General features: G+C 38.6%; 1 protein-coding gene across 2 annotated transcripts in view; it reads right to left on the reverse strand.

Moving 5' to 3' along the window:
- Positions 1–22,923, reverse strand: part of CSTPP1 (centriolar satellite-associated tubulin polyglutamylase complex regulator 1) — a 156,543-nt gene that overhangs the window by 76,968 nt on the left and 56,652 nt on the right. For both annotated transcript variants that reach the window (XM_037522352.1, XM_037522353.1), the window contains exon 3: positions 16,772–16,902. In XM_037522352.1, the coding sequence (XP_037378249.1) occupies positions 16,772–16,902 (131 nt within the window). The remainder of the gene's footprint in view (positions 1–16,771; positions 16,903–22,923) is intronic.

Here is a 22,923-nt window from a genome sequence, read left to right on the forward strand (position 1 = left end):
GGGAGGGCTTGAAGTATATCAAGTGCAGTGGTTTTCAAACCAGAAGTCTAGAATATTTCACAGGCATCTGTAGGTTTCTACAAATGTTTGATTCAATATTTTTATTATTAAAATATATCTTTATTTAAAATCTATAAGATACACTGGATATATTACATAGTAAATTTTAATATCCACATACTACATATATATATGTATATACATATTATATATATTTCAACTTGCAAATGTGCCACTGATTAGGAAGCTTTTTATCTGCTTTGATCTTTTTCTTTTCATTTTAATCCAGGACTATATTGGCACGAAGACTGAGATTACATAAAATATTTAAATTCTACTAGATGTAAGAGAACAGATATTATCAAGTTCTTCGTTTATTTGTTTCTATATGATGTGGTGATGGAAGCAAATACAAAATAGATTTATTACTTTGTAAAATGCTTGGTAATAATAAAATAGAAGTTTTTAAGTGTTACGATACTAACAAAGTGGTAAAAATATAGTCATTTTTTGTACTGGGCCTGGAAAAGTAATGACAGAAAAAATGTAAGGATTAGTAGATCATATGAAAGATAAGGCCTTATAATGTCATCAGAGGCTGTGTAGACAAGCACTAGCACTTAAAATTATGTAAGCATTTTTCCAAAACATTATTAGATAATGTTATATAAACTGACATAAAAATGTCAATTTTATTAGGATGAGATTTTGAAATAAGAAAGCCTGTTAGAGTTATTTGCAAAGATACCAGCAGTGACACCATAATTTACTCTTTTATACTAAGGTAGATATGACTATCAGTCAGCAAAATATTTAAATAAACTAATTATTTCTACTTTAAGTAAATCCATTAAATATAGGTTTATCAACTTGCAAACAATGAACTAGATGGAAAGAAATCAAGAAAACAATCCAATTTACAATCACATCAAAAAGAAATACTGATGAATAAACTTGGAAAACTTACTGATACTTTAAATAAATGGAATAGCCCAAGTGAGGTTCACAACACTACCACACATACCACCTCAGATCAGTTGATGAGTTGAAACCGGGTTTAGATTCAACATGCAAAACAAAGTTACTTTTTCTATGTTGAAATTATGAGTAAAAAGATGATCTATGTATTACTTTGCTCAGTCTGCCATAAGAAAATACAATAGACTGAGTTACTCAAACAATAGAAATTCATTTTCTCATGGTTCTGAAGACTGGAAATCTAAGAGCAAAGAGACAGCAGGGTCAGTGTCTGGTGAGGAATCTATTCTTGGTTGCAGAAGGTTTCATTTCTGTGTCTTCACATGGCAGAGAAAGGGGGCAGGCTCTCTGTGTCTCTTCTTATGGGGACACTAATTCTATTGGATCAGGGCCCTACCCATACCACCTGATTTAATATCCTTATAGCCCTACCTCCAAATTTAGTCACATTGGGAGTTAGGGCTTTAACATATGATTTTGGGGGACACAATTCAATCCATAGCAGCCTCTGAGGTATTTGATCATTCTAAGAAATAAGACCATTGAACAACTGATATGTGATGTTATAAGACACTTACTTTTCTCCATAAAATGTTTTCAAACTAGCTGAGAAAATCATTCACTGATTTCTCCAAAATGATTACTCCTCAATCAGGAATGTGAGCAACTGTCAGGTAAAATAGTAACTTGGCTTTGACCCAAAGATTTACTGTCACGCCTCTTTTAAATATTTGGAACAATATAGCTGAAAAAAAAAAAACTAGATTGATTAAAAGAATATTAAAATCATAGCTATTCATATTTGTAGTTACTTATCTCAGTGAGTCACACTGCTCTTAACACCCTTTTATCTTAAAACCAAATACTAAAAAGCTTTCCCCCAACATCAGGAATAAAACAAGGATGCCTACTTTTGTCATTTCAACTCAACATAGTACAGTAAGTTCTAACCAATCAGTTAGGCAAAAAAAAAAAAAAGAGAGATAAAAGGCATCCAAATTGGAAAGGAAAAGGGAATAATATCTCCATTTGTAGATGACATGACCTTATATGTAGAAAATCTTAACACACACACATACACCCACACATACACACAAGCTGTTGGAGCTAAAAAACAGATTCCACAAAAATAAAAATGCAGGATACAAACTCAGCATACAAAAGTCAGTTACATTCCTATAAACTAGCAATGAAAAACTGGAAACTAAGGAAAATAATTCCATTTATAATAGCATTAAAAGATTAAAATACTTAGAGGGGTGAAAGGCCTGTACAGTGAAAACTACAAAACACTGTTGAATGAAATTAAAGACTAAAATAGGAAAGACATTCCTTGTCCATGGACAGGAATACTTAACATTGTTAAGATGTCAATACTACCCAAAGAAATCTATAGATTCAACACAATCTCTATCAAATTTCCAACAGCCAAAAGTTACTGGTAATGTTTTACTAAGTGGTGCAATGAATTTTTATTTTTAATCTCTGTGCCCAATTTTGGACTTGAGAGGGGTTGTTGGTAATAAAGATATAATTACATTTAAAAATAAGGAACAAGGGCCTCCCCTGTGGCGCAGCGGTTGAGCACTGGTTTGCGAAGCTGCCTACAGCCTTTGCAGCGCCGGTTCGATCCCCAGCTGTTCCCCGGCCACCGAAGGAGTGTCCCACATGGCGCGCAGACCCCTCCTGCCGCCCGCTGCTCCCCTCAGCAGTGTACTTCGGTCCTTTTGCCTGCTCTGCTCCCCGCTCTGGCTCTGGTGAATATTCTCTCACCCTCCTGCGCTTCTGACTGTATCCAGTGCTTGAATAAATAAATAAACAAACAAACAAATAAATAAATCTTTAAAAAAAAAAAAATAAGGAACAAATTTCCAAAAGTTTTTTTTTGAGAAGTGGAACAGCTAATCCTCAAATTCACATGGAATCACAAGGGCCCCTGAATAGCCAGGACAACCTTGAAAAAGAAGAAAGTTGGAGAACTCAAACTTCCCCACTTTGAAACTTAATACAAACCCACAGTGATTAAAATGGTATGGTACTGGCATAAGACAGACATACAGACCATTGAAATAGAACACAGTCCAGAAATACACCCTCACATGTATGGTAAACTGTATTTTAACATTGGCGCCAATGGTACCATTCACTGGGGAAAGGATTATTCAATTATTCAAAAAGTCTTTTCAACAGGTGGTTTTGGGGAAGCTGGATATCTACATGTAAAAGTAGCAAGTTTGGCCCTGACCTTATAGTTTATACACAAAATAACTAAAATTGGATCAAAGACTTGAAAATTAAAATTACAACAAAACATTGGCCTCCCTGGTGGTGCAGGGGTTAGGACACAGCACGATGAAGCTATTGGCAGCCGCTGCAGCATGAGTTCGATCCCTGGCCAGGGAGGTGACCCACATGGCACAGCAGACCTCTCCTGTCTTGCCCACTGCTCCCCTTAGCTGTGTGTTTCATTCAATCTGACTGTTCTGTTCCACACTCTGTCTCTGGTAAATCCTCTCAACCCCTGCATCTTTGGCCTGCACCCCAGGTGCAGAGTTTTGTTGTAATTTTTTTAAAGATTTATTTATTTATGCATACAAGAGCTGGGGTACAGGCCAGAGATGTGGGGGGATGAGAGGATTCACCAGAGAAAGAGTGGGAACAGAACAGGCAGACTGACTGAAATACACTGCTGAGGGGAGCAACGGGCGAGACAGGAGATGTCTGCCTTGCTATGTGGGTTGCTCCCTGGCTGGCCAGGGATCGAACTCATTCTGCCAAGGCTGCGGATTGCTTCATAGTGTGGTGCTTTAACCCGCTGCGCCACCAGGGAGGCTCCCAACAAAACTCTTAAAAGAAGACATTCCCAATGTCTTTATGACACTGGACTTGACAAAGATTTTATGGATATGGCACTAAAAAAACACAGAGAACATAGGGGAAAAAATAGATAAATTAGACTTGATCAAAATGAAATTTTGTGTATCAAAGGATACTATCAATAAAGCAAAAAGAAAAACTTCAGAATGCAACAAAATATTTACAAATCATATATCTGATAAGTGATTCATATACAGAAAATCAAAGAACTCCAAAAACTCAACAACATAAAAAAGCATTCAAAAATGGACAAAATACTTACACATTTTCTCCAGAGAAGATATACAAATGGTCAATAAGCACATTAAAAAAAATGCTCATTAGATATTAGGGAAATGCAAACCAAAACCACTCATTTGAATGTCACACTCATTTGAATGTCTGTTACAAAACAACTGGAAGTAAGTGTTGGTGAGAATCTGGAGAAACTAGAATCCTTGTGCATTGCTGGTAAGAATGTAAAATGCAAAAATGTTCTCCCAGTCGGTGGGGTTTCTCTTTGTTTTGGTTATTGTCTCTTTTGCTGTGCAGAAGCTCTTTAATTTGTAGTCCCAGCTGTTTATCTTTGCCTTCACTATCACTGCTTTGGGTGATGTGTCTGTAAACATGTCTTTGATGCGCCTATCATGTAGTGTTTTGCCTATATTTCCTTCTATGTATTTTATGATTTCAGGTCTTATGTCTAGTTCTTTAATCCATTTTGAGGTGGTTTTTGTGCATGATGTTAGGTAGTAGTCAAGCTTCATTCTTTTGCATGTAGCGACCCAGTTTTCCCAGCACCATTTATTGAACAAACTTTCTTTGCTCCAATGCATATTCTTTGTTCCTTTGTCAAAGATTAGTTGACCATAAATCTGTGGGTTTATTTCTGGATTTTCTATTCAATTCCATTGGTCTGTGTGTCTGTTCTTGTTCCAATACCTAATGATAAAGGACTGAGGACAAAAATCTACAAAGAGCTGATGAGATTCAACAAAAACAAAATAATCCAGTCAAAAAATGGGCAGAAGAACTAAAAAGAAACTTCTCTGAAGAGGAAATGCAAATGGCCAACAGGCATATGAAAAAGATGTTCAACATCACTTGTAATCAGGGAAATGCAAATCAAAACTACCATGGGATACCATCTTACACCAGTGAGAATGGCATATATTAAAAAAACTAGCAACAACAAATGTTGGCGAGGGTGTGGAGAAAAAGGAACTCTTCTGCACTGTTGGTGGGAGTGCAAACTGGTCCAACCACTATGGAGAGCTGTGTGGAGATTTCTGGACCTACTAAACATAGAGCTTCCATATGATCCAGCAATTCCACTCCTAGGTATTTACCCAAAGGACACAGAAACATCAATTCCAAAGAGCACCTGCACCCCTATGTTTATAGCAGCACTATTTACAATAGCTAAGCTTTGGAAACAACCCAAATGTCCAAAAATAGATGACTGGATCAAGAAGATGTGGTACATATACATCATGGAATATTACTCAGCATTCAAAAAAGATAAACACATGCAATTTGCAGCAACATGGATGGCGCTGGAAGGGATAATGCTCAGTGAAATAAGCCAGAAAGAAAAAGAAAAATACCGGATGGTCTCACTCATAGCAGGGATCTAGAAAATTTAAATAAGGGATCAGGAAAAAGAATAACTATAAGAAAGAAAATATCAAAATCAACAAACAACTACAAACCAGAGACACTCTATGGAGGGTGGGGGGCGGGGAAAGTAGGGATAGGGGACAAAATAAGGGGGTTGTAATTGTATGGGGAATATAAAAATAAAATTTAAATAAAAAAATAAATTAGATTCTGCAGGTGAAAAAAAAATTTAAAAAAAGAATGTAAAATGGCATAACCACTATGGAAAAGAACATAGAAATTCTTTTAAAAGTTAGACATAGGGGGGTGGGGGGCGGGAGGGGAGAGATTGGGGTCAGAATGGGGAGGTTGCAATTGTATGGGGAATATAAAAATAAAGAAAAAACACCCCATAAAAGTTAGACATTAAAAAAAAACAAAAATAAATAAATAAATAAATAAAAGACGTAGAATTGCCAGATGATCTAGCAATTCTATTTCTAAGTATATAGAGAATCAAAGGCAGGAATTCAATCACTTATACATCCACGTTCACAGCAGTGCTGTTCACAACAGCCAAAAGGTAGAAACAACACTTGTTCTTTGATGGGACAGATAGAGAGACAAAATATTACATGTATGCACAATAGACAATTCTTCAGCCATAGAAAGGAACAAAATTCTGATACATGCTGCAACATGGATAAACTGTGAAAACATTATGCTTAGTAAAGTAAGCAGACACACACAAAAAAATATTGTATGATCCCTAGAATCATACAATTACACAAGATACCTAGAATAGTCAGGCCCATAGAGACAGAAAGTAAAGCAGTGGTTCTCAGGAGCTGGAGGCAGCGGAATAGGGAGCTGTGTTTAATGGGTAAAATGCTTCAGTTTGGGAAGATAAAAAAAAAATGGATGATGGTAATGGTTGCACAACAATGTGAATGAGTAATACCACTAACTGTATACTTAACAATGATTAAAATGGTAAGTTTATAGTTTAACATAAAAAAGGATTTCTCAAGTTTAAAAATGGTTAAAATGGTAAATTTTATGCTATATATATTTTACCAATAATAAAGATTTAAAAAAATATTTACTTAACCCCATCTAGACCTAGTTTCAGGATAAGATGACTTCTAAGGTCCTGTGTAATACCAAAAATTTTGAAACACCCTGAGAGAAAGGAGAAAAAAGAATGAGAATCTGGAATAAGCTCCCGACTCTCCTCACACTGAGCTAAGAGTGAAACTCTACATTTCAAGTGATTATAAATGGACCAAGAAGTTCTAGCAAATTTACATGCCTAGAGAGGCAGGCAGGAAACATAAGCTGGTGAAGCAAGGCAGCTAACTGGGTGTGGTGGTAATTCTGAAGCTACAAGCCCTGTCAAAGGAAGCAGCTGCACTTCTGCCTTGCTGTAGTCCCCCCTTAGGAATGTGGGCAGGATGTTGGATGAATTCTCCACTCTCTAAGTGAAATTAAATTGAAATTTTAATATTAAATGCTTGCATCAAATTAAAAAAAAAAATGTAAGACTGAAGACAACCTATCTGTAAGGTGAGGCACACGCAGTTGGCTGACCGCTAGTTTGTGGTTCTCTTTCAAGGTATAAAGGCTGGATCCAGAATACAAAAGAAGGAAAACAGGTAGTACCAGTCAGATACTCACCAGTGTTTAAAATCTGCATACAGATGATGATCTAAATCTTTCTAATTCTGTTTGGAAACACCACCAGGTACTAAATATTATTTTACTAGGTGTCATTTAATACAGTACAGCTTTGAATGGGCTAGTTTTTAGTAAGGGATTTTAATGTGACTATGTACTGCAATAATAGGTGGTAAATAAATGGTAGTTATTGCTCTATATTAACGCTCCTACACAATATTGAAAAGTTTATGCAAAGCAGATTTTCAAAACCAACCCACCTAACAAAGAGATGATAATATAATACATTTAATAACCTATCCTCTATATAGTGATTGGGAAATGGTAGCCTTCATATTAATGAACAAAAAAGAAATAATTTATATATATTAGGAGATAGGGATATAGTTAATACCAAAACAAACAAGGTTCTTGCCCTTATAAAGCTTATAAATTTAATAAGGGAGACTGACATTAAGAATCACCCAAAGGGCCTCCCTGGTGGCGCAAGGGGTTAAGCACATCACTATGAAGCAATTCCCAGCCTCTGCAACACGAGTTCAATCCCCAGCCAGCCAGAGAGAAACCCACATGGCGCAGCAGACCTGTCCTGTCTCGCCCGCTGCTCCCCTCAGCAGTGTATTTCAGTCAGTCTGCCTGTTCTGTTCCCCACTCTGTCTCTGGCTCATCCTCTCACTGCGCCCCCCATCTCTGGCCTGTACCCCAGCTCTTGTATGCATAAATGAATAAATCTTTAAAAAAAAAAAGAATCCACCCAAAACTAAAGTCAGAAACTGTTATAAATGATATGACTAAGAGTCACAGGAATATTGGAAAAAGAATAGTAAAGGGATTTAATTCAGATGAGGGAGTCACAAAGAAAGTCCCTTTAAGGAGATGACCTTTAAACTAAGACCTGAATGAAAGGTTAGCAACCTCAGGGTATTAAGTATGGAGGGAAAGGAGGGCTGGGTGGAGAGGGGGTAATGACAAAGCATTCCAAGAATGCTTGTGCGACTTGTGTGACAGTCCCAAATAACCAAAATAGAGAGGGAAAAAAAAGGAAAATTAAATAGAGGGCAAGACTACAGTTACTGGAGGTAGAGCGGTAAAAGAGAAGAAGGACTATGAACTGTTAGTGTTCTCCCTGGAGGAAAGACTCTAAAGTAAATGCCAAAATAACCAAAAACTAGGAACTGAGAAGCAAGTTAAAATGGGAGAAACAGGTTGAGAGAGTTGCTGACTGGCGTCCTCAGGTTTTCAGGGGAACATGAGGCAAGGTGAGGCACTGAGGGAACAGGCTAGGAGACCACGGGACTGAAGAGAATTATTGGGAAGTATTTTTGTTTGTTGTTTAAAAAAACCCACAAAAGTACCAAACGCTCTTTAATATTTCAAATAAGACAGCCACCCACTCCTGAAGCAAGCATTGTTAATTCTCACAGAATGGAGTTGTATTTCACAGATTAGTGACAAGCAGAATCAAGTGGAAGTTTAGGGCATTGACACAGAAAAGTCAGACCAAAAGCTTAATGTCAGCCTTGAGCTCACTTCACCTATCACACATTAGATTTTTTTTAGGAAAAAGTAATAGGTTTTTAGCATATGACCATACAAACCTACTACAATTCCCTGCTTCCTAGAATGTGAGAATTTTCCCCCCGAAACCTTTGATTTTTCAGACCACAAAATCCAGGAAAGCCAGAATTTCTGTCTGTCCCATTAGCTACTTTATCACTAGTGACTGATACATACATGTTTGTTCAGTGAAAGACTATGTCTAGACTATGAAGACAAAATCACAGTGAGTTCAGAACAAAACATAAAAGGTGGGAAAAAAGGGAGGGAAGAAGCACAAGATGGGAGAGATAAAACTGGCAGTACTTTAGATTCTGGCATTCATTCTTCTTTTTTTTTTTTATTTTTTTTAATTTATTTATTTATTTTTTTTTTGATAGAGGCATGCTTTATTTATTTGTTTGCTGGTTTGTTTGTTTGTTTTGTTTATACATGCACTGGGTACAGTCAGAAGCGCGGGAGGGTGAGAGAACCCACCAGAGCCAGAGCGGGGAGCAGAGCAGGCAGAAGGACCGAAGTACACTGCTGAGGGGAGCAGCGGGCGGCAGGAGAGGTCTGTGCGCCATGTGGGACCCTCCTCCAGCGGCCGGGGAGCAGCCGGGGATCGAACCGGCGCTGTAGAGGCTGCGGGCAGCTTCGCAACCCAGCGCTCAACCGCTGCGCCACCGGGGAGGCCCCATTGGCATTCATTCTTGACCCTTCTCTCCTACACTAACACCCTGTCAATCAGCAACTCCTGTAAATCAGACCGCTGAATAGCTCTTCATCTCCTCGGCCACTTCCTGCTGTATTATAATTGTCGCCTAACTGATTTCTGTCCTCAGTCTAACAACGTGCTTTTGACTCTCTTTTCCATGCTTTTGACTCTCTTTTCCATGCTTTTGCCAGTGTCATGTATGAAAATGCCACACAAAATGATGAGGTCTTGCTGGTTTGGGGAGAAAGCATAAATTTTTTAGAGCACACAGAGTCCCTGATTACCTGAGGAAGCACACACTCAGTTGGTTCATTAGAATCATTAAGAACCTGGCCTTTGTGAAGACCTAAGTTAATATGAGATGCGCTGCTTATAAGTTGTGTGGCTTTGTACAAGTTGCTTCTCTCAGTTTCTCTATGTATAAAGCCATATAATAATCATACCAACTCACATGTCTGTTGCATGAGTTGAATGAAAACACTTAGGGCACAGTGCTTAGCGGCTGGCACGCACACATTCAGCACTATTTTCTGATGTTTGTGATGATGTTTCCTTTTTTTTTTTTTTTAAGATTTTTATTTTTATTTCTTTATGCATATAAGAACTAGGCTGTAGGCCAGAGATTGGGGGTGGGGGTTAGACGGTAAGAGGATTCACCAGAGACAGACTGGAGAGCAGAACAGGCCGATCTACTGAAAGACACTGATGAGGGGAGAAGAGGGTGAGACAGGAAAGGTCTGCTGCACCATGTGGTTTAGCTCCCTGGCCAGGGATTGAACTCATGCCTCAGTGGCTGGCAACAGCTTGACAGCACCAAGACTTTAACCCCTGTGCCACCAGGGAGGCCCTGATGTTTCCTTCTTAAATGCTAAGCACCAGCCACAGTAAGATTCTTCCCTTTTCCTAAAGGAACAATGTTTTTCCTTTCACGTCATCATACTCTCAAAATTCTTGGTTCTTCTTTTTAGGATGTGCTCCATATTTGCTTAACAGTTTCCTATTAATCTTACAGTCATTCTAATGGTCTTTTTTCCTTATACCACCTTCCCCAATTTCTGCAGTAAGAACTTCTTTGTATGCCTGAATCTTATTTGTGGCTCTAATAATCATTTATACTCTATGAAAATTATTTCTAGACTATTCTGTTTCTTTTCCTAGATAGTGCTCCTTGGAGGACAGTAGTAGTATTTACCCATTTGTATTTCAAGCATTTCACACTCACTTATGGAGAACAATAACAAATATACTATTATTAAAACAATAATACTCTCTCTGGTTGGCTTTCCAGCTTCTTTGGCACTGGCTTTTTCACTTAGTAGGTGTGTAATCTTATAAAAATGGTTTTGCTTTCTGCTTCTTTTTCTATGCAATGGAGATAATAAAAATATCTACCTAACACATAGGATTGTTTTGAAGAAGAACGCGGTAATCTGCACAAGAAGTATTTGGCAAATCTTAATTGTTATTATGATTAGTTTCATTTCTAATATTGTATTTTTCATGAGTAGAAAAATACCTTTTTTAAAAAAAGATTTATTTATTTATTTATACAAGCACTGGGTACAGTCAGAAGCGCGGGAGGGTGAGAGAATTCACCAGAGCCGGAGCCGGGAGCACAACAGGCAGACTGACGAAATACACTGCTGAGGGAAGCAGTGGGCACGGCAGGAGAGGTGTGTGCGCCATGTGGGACCCTCGCCGGCAGCCGGGCATCGATCCAGTGCCACAGAGGTTGCGGGCAGCTTTGCAGCCCAGCACTCAACTACTGCGCCACCAGGGGAGGCCCTAGAAAAATACATTTTTTTTTTAAAGATTTATTTTATATATTTATACAAGCCCTGGGTACAGTCAGAAGCGCGGGAGGGTGAGAGAATTCACCAGAGCCAGAGCTGGGAGCAGAGCAGGCAGAAGGACCGAAGTACACTGCTGAGGGGAGTAGCGGGCGGCAGGAGAGGTCTGTGCGCCATGTGGGCCCCTCCTCCAGTGGCCGGGGAGAGCCGGGGATCGAACCGGCGCCTTAGAGGCCGCGGGCAGCTTTGCAACCCAGCTTTGCAATCAACCGCTGCGCCACCGGGGAGGCCCTGAAAAATATATTTTTTGATCTTTCTAATATCTTCATTTTTCTCCAAATCACATTCATGTTTTCCTTTAAATACTTGGGCATATTTATTTGACTTAAAATAAATATTTAAAGGACCTAGTTAGCTAATTCTTTCATTTCTGTCATTTCTGGGTCTCTTTCCATTGGTCGATTTCTCTCCTGGATGCAGGTCATATCTTCCTGCTTCCTTGAATGTCTGGTCATTTTTAATTTGAATGCCAGACTTTGTGAATTTTATGCTGGTAAATGTTGGATTTTGTTGAATTCTTTTAAAGTATTAAATTTTGCTTAATATATAATTATTTGCAGATGGAATTAATTATTTTAGCTTTTAAGCTTTTGAGGACTCTACCCAAAGTCCTATGTATTGTGAAGTCGCCCCATTCCCACTGATGAAAGTGTCAACTACCCCTACCCCTGCTTATACTCCAGGAATTTTTTGCCTAATGTTGACTGGTGTTTGTTTTTTTTTGTTTGTTTGTTTTTTTCCCAACCTACACATGTGTAGAGTTTGTAACCAGACTCATACACCTCCTTGTAATTCTTTGGAGCTCACTGTTGAATTCCCCCACCCCTCTCTGGTACACTGGCCTACTCATTGTCTCTTCAACCCAGTAAGACTGCCAGGCTCTCTGGCTATCTCCCCCTGTCCTGTCACTTGACAACTGCCTCTCAGGGGCCACCATCCTGCACTGACTGTTGTACAATGTCTGAAACAGTTGTTTCAAATACTTTGATATTCTAGCTGTTTATGGAAGGAAGACAATTCCCTTAGTAGGTACTTAATCATGGGCAGAAGAAGAAGTAGCGATCACTATTTTTCAATGAAAAATTTTATATTTTTTGGTAAAAGCACAAGGCTCAAAATTAAATTCTGATCAAAAGTAAGCCTTGGACAATAGTTCTTTTGACCCACTATGCCTAGACAGAAGTCAAGATTTACTTCAAGAGAACGTTTATCTTTGCCAGACATGGGAAATTCAGATAAATTTTTCTACTTGAATGAAATACCAAAGTGAGAAGTTGAATTTAAAGGTTTATTACATTTGAGTCCATCTTTTTGCTTCCAAGAGTATGAAGTTGCTGAGATAGCAAGCAGCTTACTTTAAGTCTTTGTGAGCTTATGTGAAATTCAGGCTAGGAAAATTAACATCATTCAATACTCAGTCACACAAAAATGACATTGCATCCTGTACTTGCTAAAACTGGGATAAAATATTTCTTACCAGAAGGGATCAGCTCCTTAGTTTTCTACAGGTGGCTTTCTTTTTAGATGTGTTCTACTGGAACTCATTCTTCTTTTGCTACCTCCCAGAAGAATAAGTTCCCTCTTGATAATGCTAAAATACGTACATGATGTTCTAAGGGGGTTATCTGCAGGAAAACAATGTAGTAGCAGCTCCACTGGTGCTTGGCATTCTAACTGAAAAAATGGGGCTCAATAAATACATTCTTTTGGAACCTTGCCTCTGAGTGTTTTTACTCATTCTGGCTTCAAATTGGGGACTGACACATTCTGGGACTAAAAGATGTTCTAAAGTTTCCTGGAAGAAATGAAGACTGCATTAAAAACAGTTAACCAAAGATTTTAGGATCACCTAGACAGAAATGTTGCATTTGTCTTGAAAGAATCAGAGGCTGTCTGACTAAGCAGCATAACAATAAATATCTAACATAAACTCTAGGTCTTGTTTATGGCACAGAGAAACAGGGAGAATATGGAACTGCTTCCTCTCAGCTGGATGAATTACTGGCAGCTGCTATAAGAAAGATAAAGAAACCCACATCTGTTTAGAGTCCAAATGTAATATGGATCCCTTGTGATAGTAAATAAATTCTTGAAGAGGCCCTACTTCTAAATCAGGAAAAGGATTAAGAATATCTGAAAACTGTTTTCTATAGTTTCACAGAAACCAACTGTAGTTGTATACACCATTCTTTAATATAGTGAGTGTTCAGTAAATATTTGCTGACTGATGAAGAGACTGCATAAGGATTTGGAAAGACAGATTCTGATGAGATAGTACAAACTTCACCTATACACTAACAGCTCCCAGTTTTGATTATAAATGGACCAGCGGGATAGTTTTTCTAAGCTAGCTTACCTAAAATTGAGTCCATATTGATTTTTGCCCACCAGTGCATTTATTCTATAAAGGAGATGAACTGTTACATGAAGTGCTTTTTGAATTCATGTAATTGAGATGGATGATCTCTAAGGTTACATATCACAGAAGCAGTGATTGGAGGAGTAAAAATAGCACAGTAGCCAAGTGGCAAATCTGGGTTCTGTTTTCAACTTTGTAATCTACTATGCAATCCTTTTGCAGGCAATACAATTTCATTATTTTTAAAATAGTGGGTGTAGTAATACCTTACCTAGTCTTAGGATAGTGTAAATGATTAATGATCTAATAAAACACCAGATTGTTTAAGAAAAAAGTTCCAGGAGCTAAATATGCTTCGATTTCAATGAAAGTATAGAGTAAACCTATTTACTTCCCATAAACCCAAGAACTGGCACCCAAGAACCGGTAAATCTACCAGAAATACTTGTGAATGAATGAGGTGAAAGTTAAGGCCTTCTCCTTTGTTATGATCACTATAGAAACTATCTTAACGATATTCAATACTTAATCTACCCGAAGGACACAAAAACATTTATTCAAAAAGATACCTGTACCCTTATGTTTGTTGCAGCACTATTTACAATAGGTAAGATATGGAAACAACCCAAATGCCAAGAAATAGATGACTGGCTCAAGAAGATGTGCTATATATACACTGGAATACTATTCAGCAATAAAAAAAAGATAAAGTCATGCCATTCACAGCAACATGGATGAAGCTAGAAGGGATCATGCTCTGTGAAATAAGGTAGAAGGAGAAGAAAAATATTGAATGGTTTCACTTACAGGAGGAATATAGGGGAACCAAATAAGGAAAAAAATAACAATAACAACAACAACAGCAACAACAAAACTAGCAGGCAACCATAAATACGAGACATTCTGTGAAGGAGGGGAAGGAAAAGGGATCAGAACAGGGAAGAGAAGAGCACAAGGGACTATGGTGATGGTTCACAGGTGAACTGGTGGTGGGAATTTTACAGGGAATACACAATGATGTAAAAGAAATAAATTTAAAAAATTATTAAAAAAAAAGATCTTCACCACTTAATTGGAAAAATCCAAAGTATGAAGGTAGAATAGAACAGACCCTTGAAAACGAATGTGAACAAAGGTTGTAGAGATTCTAAATCTGAAAAATTTGGAACAACTGAATCTAATTTAATATTCTTTAGGTAAGATACTAGTGCCATTTTTTAAAAGGAGCTTCCAACAGGAGTCTTTTGCATTTCAACTTACCAAGATTAAATCTCAATAAAGAGAAAAACCATTCGTAGACCACCTGCTTCTAGATCAGGGTTTAGTATATAGCAGAGCAGCTCCTTCACTGCAAACTACTGGAAGTCAGTCTTCAACACAAGGTTTTGTAAAGGGTGAAAAACATAATAAAAAAAGTCTTAAGAAAGACATTTCAATCAATGGTTTTCTTATTATTTTCCTTGGAATATAGTCATAAGGTGCCAAACCAAGAGTATGTAAAATATAAAAATGACCTGGGCCTTCCTGGTGGTACAAGGTATTGAGACGCAGCACTATGAAGCTATCCACAGCCACTGCAGCACGAGTTTGATTCCTGGCCCAGGAGGTGACCCACATGGCGCAACAGACCTCTCCTGTCTCGCCCACTGCAGCCTTCAGCAGTGTATTTCAGTCAATCCACCTGTTCTGCTCTCTGCTCTGTCTCTGGTGAATCCTCTCACCCCCCACACCTCTGGCCTGTACCCCAGTTCTTGTATGCATAAATAAATAAATCTTTTTAAAAAAAGGAATTTCAACTTTTCAAAACCAACATATCACATTATCCAAATTAGCCAAAGGTGGAAGAAACCCCAGTGTCTATAGATAGACGAGTGGATAAGCAAAATGTATACACTTACAATGGAATATTAGTCAGCCTTACAAAGGAAGGAAAATTCGACACATATCACAAATCTATGGTAAGTAAGTCATTCACAAAAGGATAAAGATTACATGAATCCACTAGCATGAGGTAACCAATGTGGTCTAATAATACACAGAGACAAAAGTAGAATGGTAGTGGGGAGGAAGAGGAAGTGGGGAGCTTATACAAAGTTTCAGTTTGGGAAGATGATGGATGGTAGAGATGGATGGTAGTGATATTTCAGAACAAGTTGAGTGTACTTAACGCTACAGAACTACATGTACACTTACCTGGAAATGTACCACTGGTTTCTTACTCACCTTACATGCTAAACCCAATCCAAATCCTGTGGATTCTAACTCTAAAAATGCCTCTTTAATCACCATGGACACTGCCTTAATTTTTGACTTGTGTTATTTCTCACCTCAACTGCAAATCTCCTATGTTTCTTTCCCTTCAGTCTCATTCTCTCAGTCATTTCCACTTACTTTAGAAGGCTCTTTCTAGAACTCAGGTATCAACACTACTCTCCTATTTAAAATCCTTAAGTAATACCTACAGAATGAAATTTCTTTTTTTATGGCAAAAAACGGTCTTTTAAGACCTGATTCTTTCTTTTATTCTTTTATAAGATCATCTACCCTAGCCTCTTTCATAAACTTCAGCCATTCTGATCTTCCCAGTTTCTTAAATATTTTAGGTTCTTTCATGCTTCCATGCCATAGTGCATGCCCTAACTAGAATGTTCTTCTCTAATTTATCCATATGGATAAGTCCTTATCAACTTAGATCAAACAGTTCTCTAGTTCGCTCCTCCAGTTCTCATAGTACCCTCATATCATTCTGCACTCAGGAATAACCTTCTTTGTATTCACATCATTCCTTGAATTTACTGCATGGTTTTTTGATATTTGCCAAGAGCCAGGGCTCTGGAGCCAGATTCCCTGGCTATGAATCTGCCCCTAGCATTTACTGTGTAATTGCCAAGTTACTTACTTAACCCCTCTGCGCCTGAATTTCAATAATTATAAAATGGGGATTATAATATCTACCACAGGGGTGTGTGAAGATTAGATGATTTACTATGTAGAGTGCTCAGCACTAAGCCTGGCTCTTAACAAGTGTCATTAATGATGGTAGTGGTGATAGTAACAGTGGTGTTATTATTTCCGACACAGTGCCTCAAGGTAAATTGTTCCAAGAGTCTTGAATAGCATATATTTAATTTCTATCAGAAAAAAAAAAGACTTTGGGAGGAAGAAAGGAAGGCAAGAAAGCAATTTGGGAAGACTTACCACCATTTTTGCCCACAGTTCGGAAGCATCTCCAGAAGGCTCGTAAGAATGATGCCCTATTGTGAGGGGTGGCTTGGATGAAGCTGAATTCCCGGAAGAGAATATGAGTTCCCTGACATACGCTGTTAAAACTGCAAAAAGAAAAATCAAGAAATCTCATTAGGTGGATATTTCCAGATGTCTGGAATCAGAGTGACAAGTCAAGATCAGACAGAATCACTGTCAAATGAGAGAAAACCTCCAAATTTTCCCCCCAAAACCTCTGAACTATAGGTTAGACCAAGTCCTGTGAGGAAGTCTCTTCACATCACCACACCCCTCTGAAAGCTCTTGGAGTCTAATGTCTCTGAGCACTCTTCCCTTCACAATGGACACTGAGGATGTCTTCACTGGAGCATCGCAGGCAGAGGGAAATCTTTGTCTTTTTTTTTGTTTGTTTGTTTTTGTTTTTATAGAAGCATGTTTATTTATTTATTTGTTTGTTTGTTTTTTTGTTTGTTTGTTTTGTTTACACATGCACTGGGTACAGTCAGAAGCACGGGAGGGAGAGAGAATTCACCAGAGCCAGAGCGGAGAGCAGAGCAGGCAGAAGGACCGAAGTACACTGCTGAGGGGAGCAGCGGGCGGCAGGAGAGGTCTGCGCACCATGTGGGATCCTCCTCCGGTGGCCGAGGAGCAGCCGGGGATAGAACCGGCGACGCAGAGGCCACGGGCAGCTTCGCAACCCAGCACTCAACCACTGCGCCACCGGGGAGGCCCATCTTTCAGTCTTTACTGGATGCTACTGGCACTCATATCTTTTTGGAGAATGTTTCTCTCCCAGATAGCATTTAGAGTTGTGTTCCCTTAAAGATAGTCTTTCTGTATTCTTGACCCATGCTGGTTGCCGTAAGAATGACATGGCTTATGGGGGTTCGAAACAAATTCAATGGTTCCAATTTGGAGTGGTGTTGTATGCCTCTCTTGACAATAACCTCAGAAGCAAATCCATGTGCCAAAAGATATAAACAGTTCCAAGTAGAACACCAATAGCAATCAGAGCAAGGGTAGAAAGTGGTCCCTGAATGAGCGTATGAAGCAAAGCCCTAGAGCTCAAGCGCGTCATTGTTTAAGCTGGGCTGAGGAAGGGGAGAGGTACTGCTGCCAAAGAAAGAGAGGCTGTCCAGGCCGGTGGGACGAAAGAATGGAAATTCCACCAAAGACTAGGCAATTATCCAATAATCATCATTACCAAAGGCAGACTTCACATTCCAGAAAACTCCCAAGTTACCTGACAAGTAAATCATGAGTGGAAAATGTGTTAATCTTTGTGGAAAAGTAGACATTAAGCTGAATGTGGCAAGCAATATAGGGACAGTGGTAATTCTAAATGCCAGTTTTCATTTGTTGATCTTTTAATGGGGTAAAAATCTGAATCTCTAAACTGAACATGAAAAAATTTCAGAAGCCATATTCCATTTTCCTTTTATCTTCCTGACCAAATTCTAAAGGAAGTACCTGAACTGTCTTTAACAGAGTATGTTATTACTTAGGATAAAAATTAAGTGTCTCTTGTTAGCATTAACAGTGCTGGATGAAAAGCAAATTACATATTCTTTCCTCACGGAAAACAAGTGTAGAAATGTACTTTTACAACACCAAGAGGAAGTATGAGGGCAATATCTGACAATTAGGTTAGAGATTTTTTTAAAAAGCAATGAAAGTGTTAACTCAGTTTGTGGCAGTTCTGTTGTTTTGAGCAAAGGAAAATGAAAAATAAAGCAAATGAACTGTTATGGGTAAATAGAGTAGATCACATTTCTAGCAAATGAAGTCTAAAATGATAACATTCTAGCCTAAATTTATGAAGCTATCCAGGAAAGAACTAGTCCCAAAGTGTATTTCCTACCCCTTAAAAAAAAAAAAAAACTGGTGTCTAGGTCAGGATACAGGCTATAAAAGAATTAATTCTGTGAAATGATGCCTTAGTGTAACTTTTAAAATATACATCTTTCAAACCGGAAATAATATATGCATTGAAGAATCCAGCTGAGCTTCTTTGTACAGATAAGAATTTATATGCAAATTTATAAAATATGAATTTTTTAAATTAAATTAAATTTAATTTATTTTTACATCATTTTTCATTTTTGCACAATGTAAGCATTTTCATCTTTTTCATCATTTAGTTAAATTCACATTTAACTAAAATCAGAATCATTTTCATCATTTTCATCCCCACACACTTCCCACCCGCCTCTCCCTTGTTTTGATCCTATTGCCTTCTCCCTCCCCCCACCCAGTGTGTCTCTGGTTTATAGTTGTTGGTTTTGATTTTTACTTTATTATAATTAGCCTTTTTCCTGGTCCCTTATTTTGGTTTTCTAAATTCCTGCTATGAATAAGACCATCCGGTATTTTTCTTTTTTTTTTCTGGATTATTTCACTGGAAGATCCCTTCCAGCTCCATCCATGTTGCTGCAAATTGCAAGAGTTTATCTTTTTTGAGTGCTGAGTAATATTTCATTATGTATATGTACCACATCTTCTTGATCCAGTCACCTATTTTTGGGCATTTGGGTTGTTTCCATAGCTTAGCTATTGTAAATAGTGCTGCTATAAACATAGGGGTGCAGGTGCTCTTTGGAATTAATGTTTCTGTGTCCTTTGGGTAAATACCTAGGAGTGGAATTGCTGGATCATATGGAAGCTCTATGTTTAGTAGGTCCAGAAATCTCCACACAGCTCTCCATAGTGGTTGAACCAGTTTGCACTCCCACCAGCAGTGCAGAAGAGTTTCTTTTTCTCCACATCCTCACCAACATTTGTTGTTGCTAGTTTTTTTAATATGTGCCATTCTCACTGGTGTAAGATGGTATCTCATTGTAGTAAAATATGAATTTTATAAAATAAACTGATAAGTCAAGGGCATAAAATGTTGAATATAAAAGGATGGATGAATGTATTTACTGTACTATCTTTAGATAATACATACCAAATAAAATTCACATTTAACTAAAATCAGAATTATTAGAAGTATTTGACTAGAGTGGCAGCTGGTCATACAGAAGATCATATTCACTTTACCTAAAAAGTTAATCAATATTGTTAAAATAATCAGAGAAAATTCTTTAGGTAAAATGGCTATAAAATAACAGCAGAAAATGCAATACTGCTCAAAGCTTAACTGTTTCTCTTCAATCTGAAATACTTTTTCCTACTTGCACTTGTTAAAATTCTCTCCAATCTTTCAGCGCCATTTCAAATGCCATTTTTTTTTTTTAAGATTTATTTATTCATTCATACAAGCACTGGGTACAGTCAGAAGCGCGGGAGGGTGAGAGAATTCACCAGAGCCAGAGCAGGGAGCAGAGCAGGCAGAAGGACGGAAGTACACTGCTGAGGGGAGCAGTAGGCGGCATGAGAGGTCTGTGTGCCATGCGGGACCCTCCTCCGTTGGCCTGGGAGCAGCCGGGGATCGAACCGGCGCCGCAGAGGCTTCGGGCAGCTTTGCAACCCAGCGCTCAACCGCTGTGCCACCAGGGAGGCCCTCAAATGCCATGTTTTACATGAAAGTTTTTCCTGATTCCACCTTCCATGCCCATTTCCCCTCACCTCTCTCTTTATGATTCCCTATGGTGGTACCAACTAGATACCTTATTTTATAGTTACTACACTCCTTTTCCCTGCTAAATAGTAAGTTCTGTGGAGTAAGCAATTAAGGTACATTCATCTTTGTCTCTATTACATTGCCTAACACATAGTAGATACTACTCCATAAATATTTGGAGGAGTTGATTTAGAAAGAAAAAAATAATAATATCACTTAAAGATATCAGGACTGGGCTCCCTGGTGGCACAAGGGGGTAAGTCGCAGTACTATGAGGCTGTATGCAGCCACTGCAGTTTGATCCCAGGCCAGGGAGGTGACCCACATGGCACAGCAGACCTCTCCTGTCTCACCTGCTGCTCCCCTCAGCAGTGTATTTCAGCCAATCTGCCTGTTCTGCTTCCCACTCTATCTCTGGTGAATCCTCTCACCCTGCCCCCCCACCTCTGACCTGCACACCAGCTCTTGTATAAATAAATAAATCTTAAAAAAAAATCTTAGTTTGGATATTTAATAGCAAAAAGTCGTTATTGATTTAAATTACTTTGATGAAATAGTCAGTAACTCTAGGATTACCAAGGAAAGAATTAAATATAAATGCCACCACAGTAGTTTTATATACATACATAATCCTTCAGATTTCACATACAGTAGTAATAAAGAACAAAAATAAACAGATTAAAATATTCCAGGTCATTCTCAGTGTGCCATTAGGCAAAAGTTCAAAGCTCCAAACATTCCATGTCTTCCAGGTACACCATGCTCTTATTCAAACTGAAAATGGCTTTGACCTACACACCTAAGTGTGACAGTACAGTCTTCCTAGGCTATTCTCTTATCTCCTTTTTCTTTCTAAAACCAGATTAGTTCATTAGAATAGACTATTTTCGATTCAGGGATTGTCTTCTGCTGTTTCGAGATAAGCTTTATTTGCAAGGAATCCTAAACAGATCAACCAAGGAAGCAAAATACAACAACAGATCATACCCAATCTGTTGTACAGTCTGGCCACACCAAGGTGATAGAAAACAGTACATGGACCAGCCTCTGAAAGGTAACTAAGGTCAAAGACCCAAATTATCCTAAAAAGAAGTGTAACTTAAGGCCTCCCCTGGTGGCACAGCAGTTGAGCGCTGGGCTGCAAAGCTGCCAGCAGCCTCTGCAGCGCTGGTTTGATCCTCAGCCACCAGCGAGGGTCCCACATGGTGCGCAGACCTCCCCTGCCAGTGCTCCCCTCAGCAGTGTATTGTCAGTCTGCCTCTTTTTTTTTTTTTTTAAGATTTATTTATTTATTCATACAAGCACTGGGTACAGTCAGAAGCGCGGGAGGGTGAGAGAATTCACCAGAGCCAAAGCCGGGAACAGAACAGGTAGAGTGATGAAATACACTGCTGAGGGGAGCAGCAGGCGTGGTAGGAGAGGTATGTCACGCCATGTGGGACCCTCGCCTGTGGCCAGGGATAGAACAGGCACTGCAGAGGCTGCGGGCAGCTTTGCAGCTCAGCGCTCAACCGCTGCGCCACCAGGGGAGGCCCAGTCTGCCTCTTCTGTTCCCGGCTCTGGTGAATTCTCTCACCCTCCCGCGCTCTGACTGTATCCAGTGCTTGTATGAATAAATAAATAAATCTTAAAAAAAAAAGAAGTGTAACTTAAACTTTTTTTTTTTGCTTCTATAAGCAGAAGGAAAAAAGATTCTGTACAGGTGGAATACAAAAGAAAATTTGTCGTCATTTCCCATTAGTGGATTGGTAAAAACAGCAAACTTGAGTTTTGCTCTGCAAAAAATTCTAAAGATATATCCCTGTGATATGAACTAACAACCCCTGGATTTGTTTTTTCTTTCCTTCCTGTGAAATTCAGATGTAGCCTAAAGCCCTTAAACATTTTCTTTCCATTGCCTATCTGTTAGAGAATTTGGCAATGCTAACTTGATGAGGGAAATCAGCAAAGCATGGTCTATGTTACAGAAATGTGAAGCAGTTTAGACAATACACTTGAACAAAAGTGCATCACATAATTTCTTATATAGTACCAGAAAAAAGTTTCTGCACAAAAATTTAATGCAGAATTTCTATGAACGTCTAACTCTTTACTGTTGTTATCTGTTGTTTAAACATAAAACACACCTTGGAGAAAGTGAATATTGGGATCCTGTACCCAAGGAGAAAGTTGACACTTAATAAATGGTAATGTGGAATAAGGTTCTGCCCACAGATACACTGTAGGTGAATCAATTGCTGGGTCGCTGTTGGCCAGGAAGAAGTACATGCAAGCATTATAGGAAATAGAAATCTGCCATACTGCAGGGGGGCACTAGCAATCCTCTTCACCTTCCATCTCCAGCATTGACTAAGTTAGTGCACTAGCCAAGATCTTTGACTTCAAAAAAATAAATCCCCAAATTTAGAAAGAAACCCAACAAGGACTAATCAGTCTTCAGTCACTGTCCAGGGATAGGTGAACTAACTTGTGAAAACTGAGCATGATTGCAGTGGATGGGATTCATAATTTCTGCAACAGCAAAACAATGAACTCAGTTCACTGGTTCACTCTCATGCCTTAA

Source organism: Talpa occidentalis, unplaced genomic scaffold (genome assembly GCF_014898055.3).
Source record: "Talpa occidentalis isolate TD23 unplaced genomic scaffold, MPIMG_talOcc4v2.1 talOcc4.3, whole genome shotgun sequence".
In the NCBI taxonomy this organism is placed as follows: domain Eukaryota; kingdom Metazoa; phylum Chordata; class Mammalia; order Eulipotyphla; family Talpidae; genus Talpa; species Talpa occidentalis.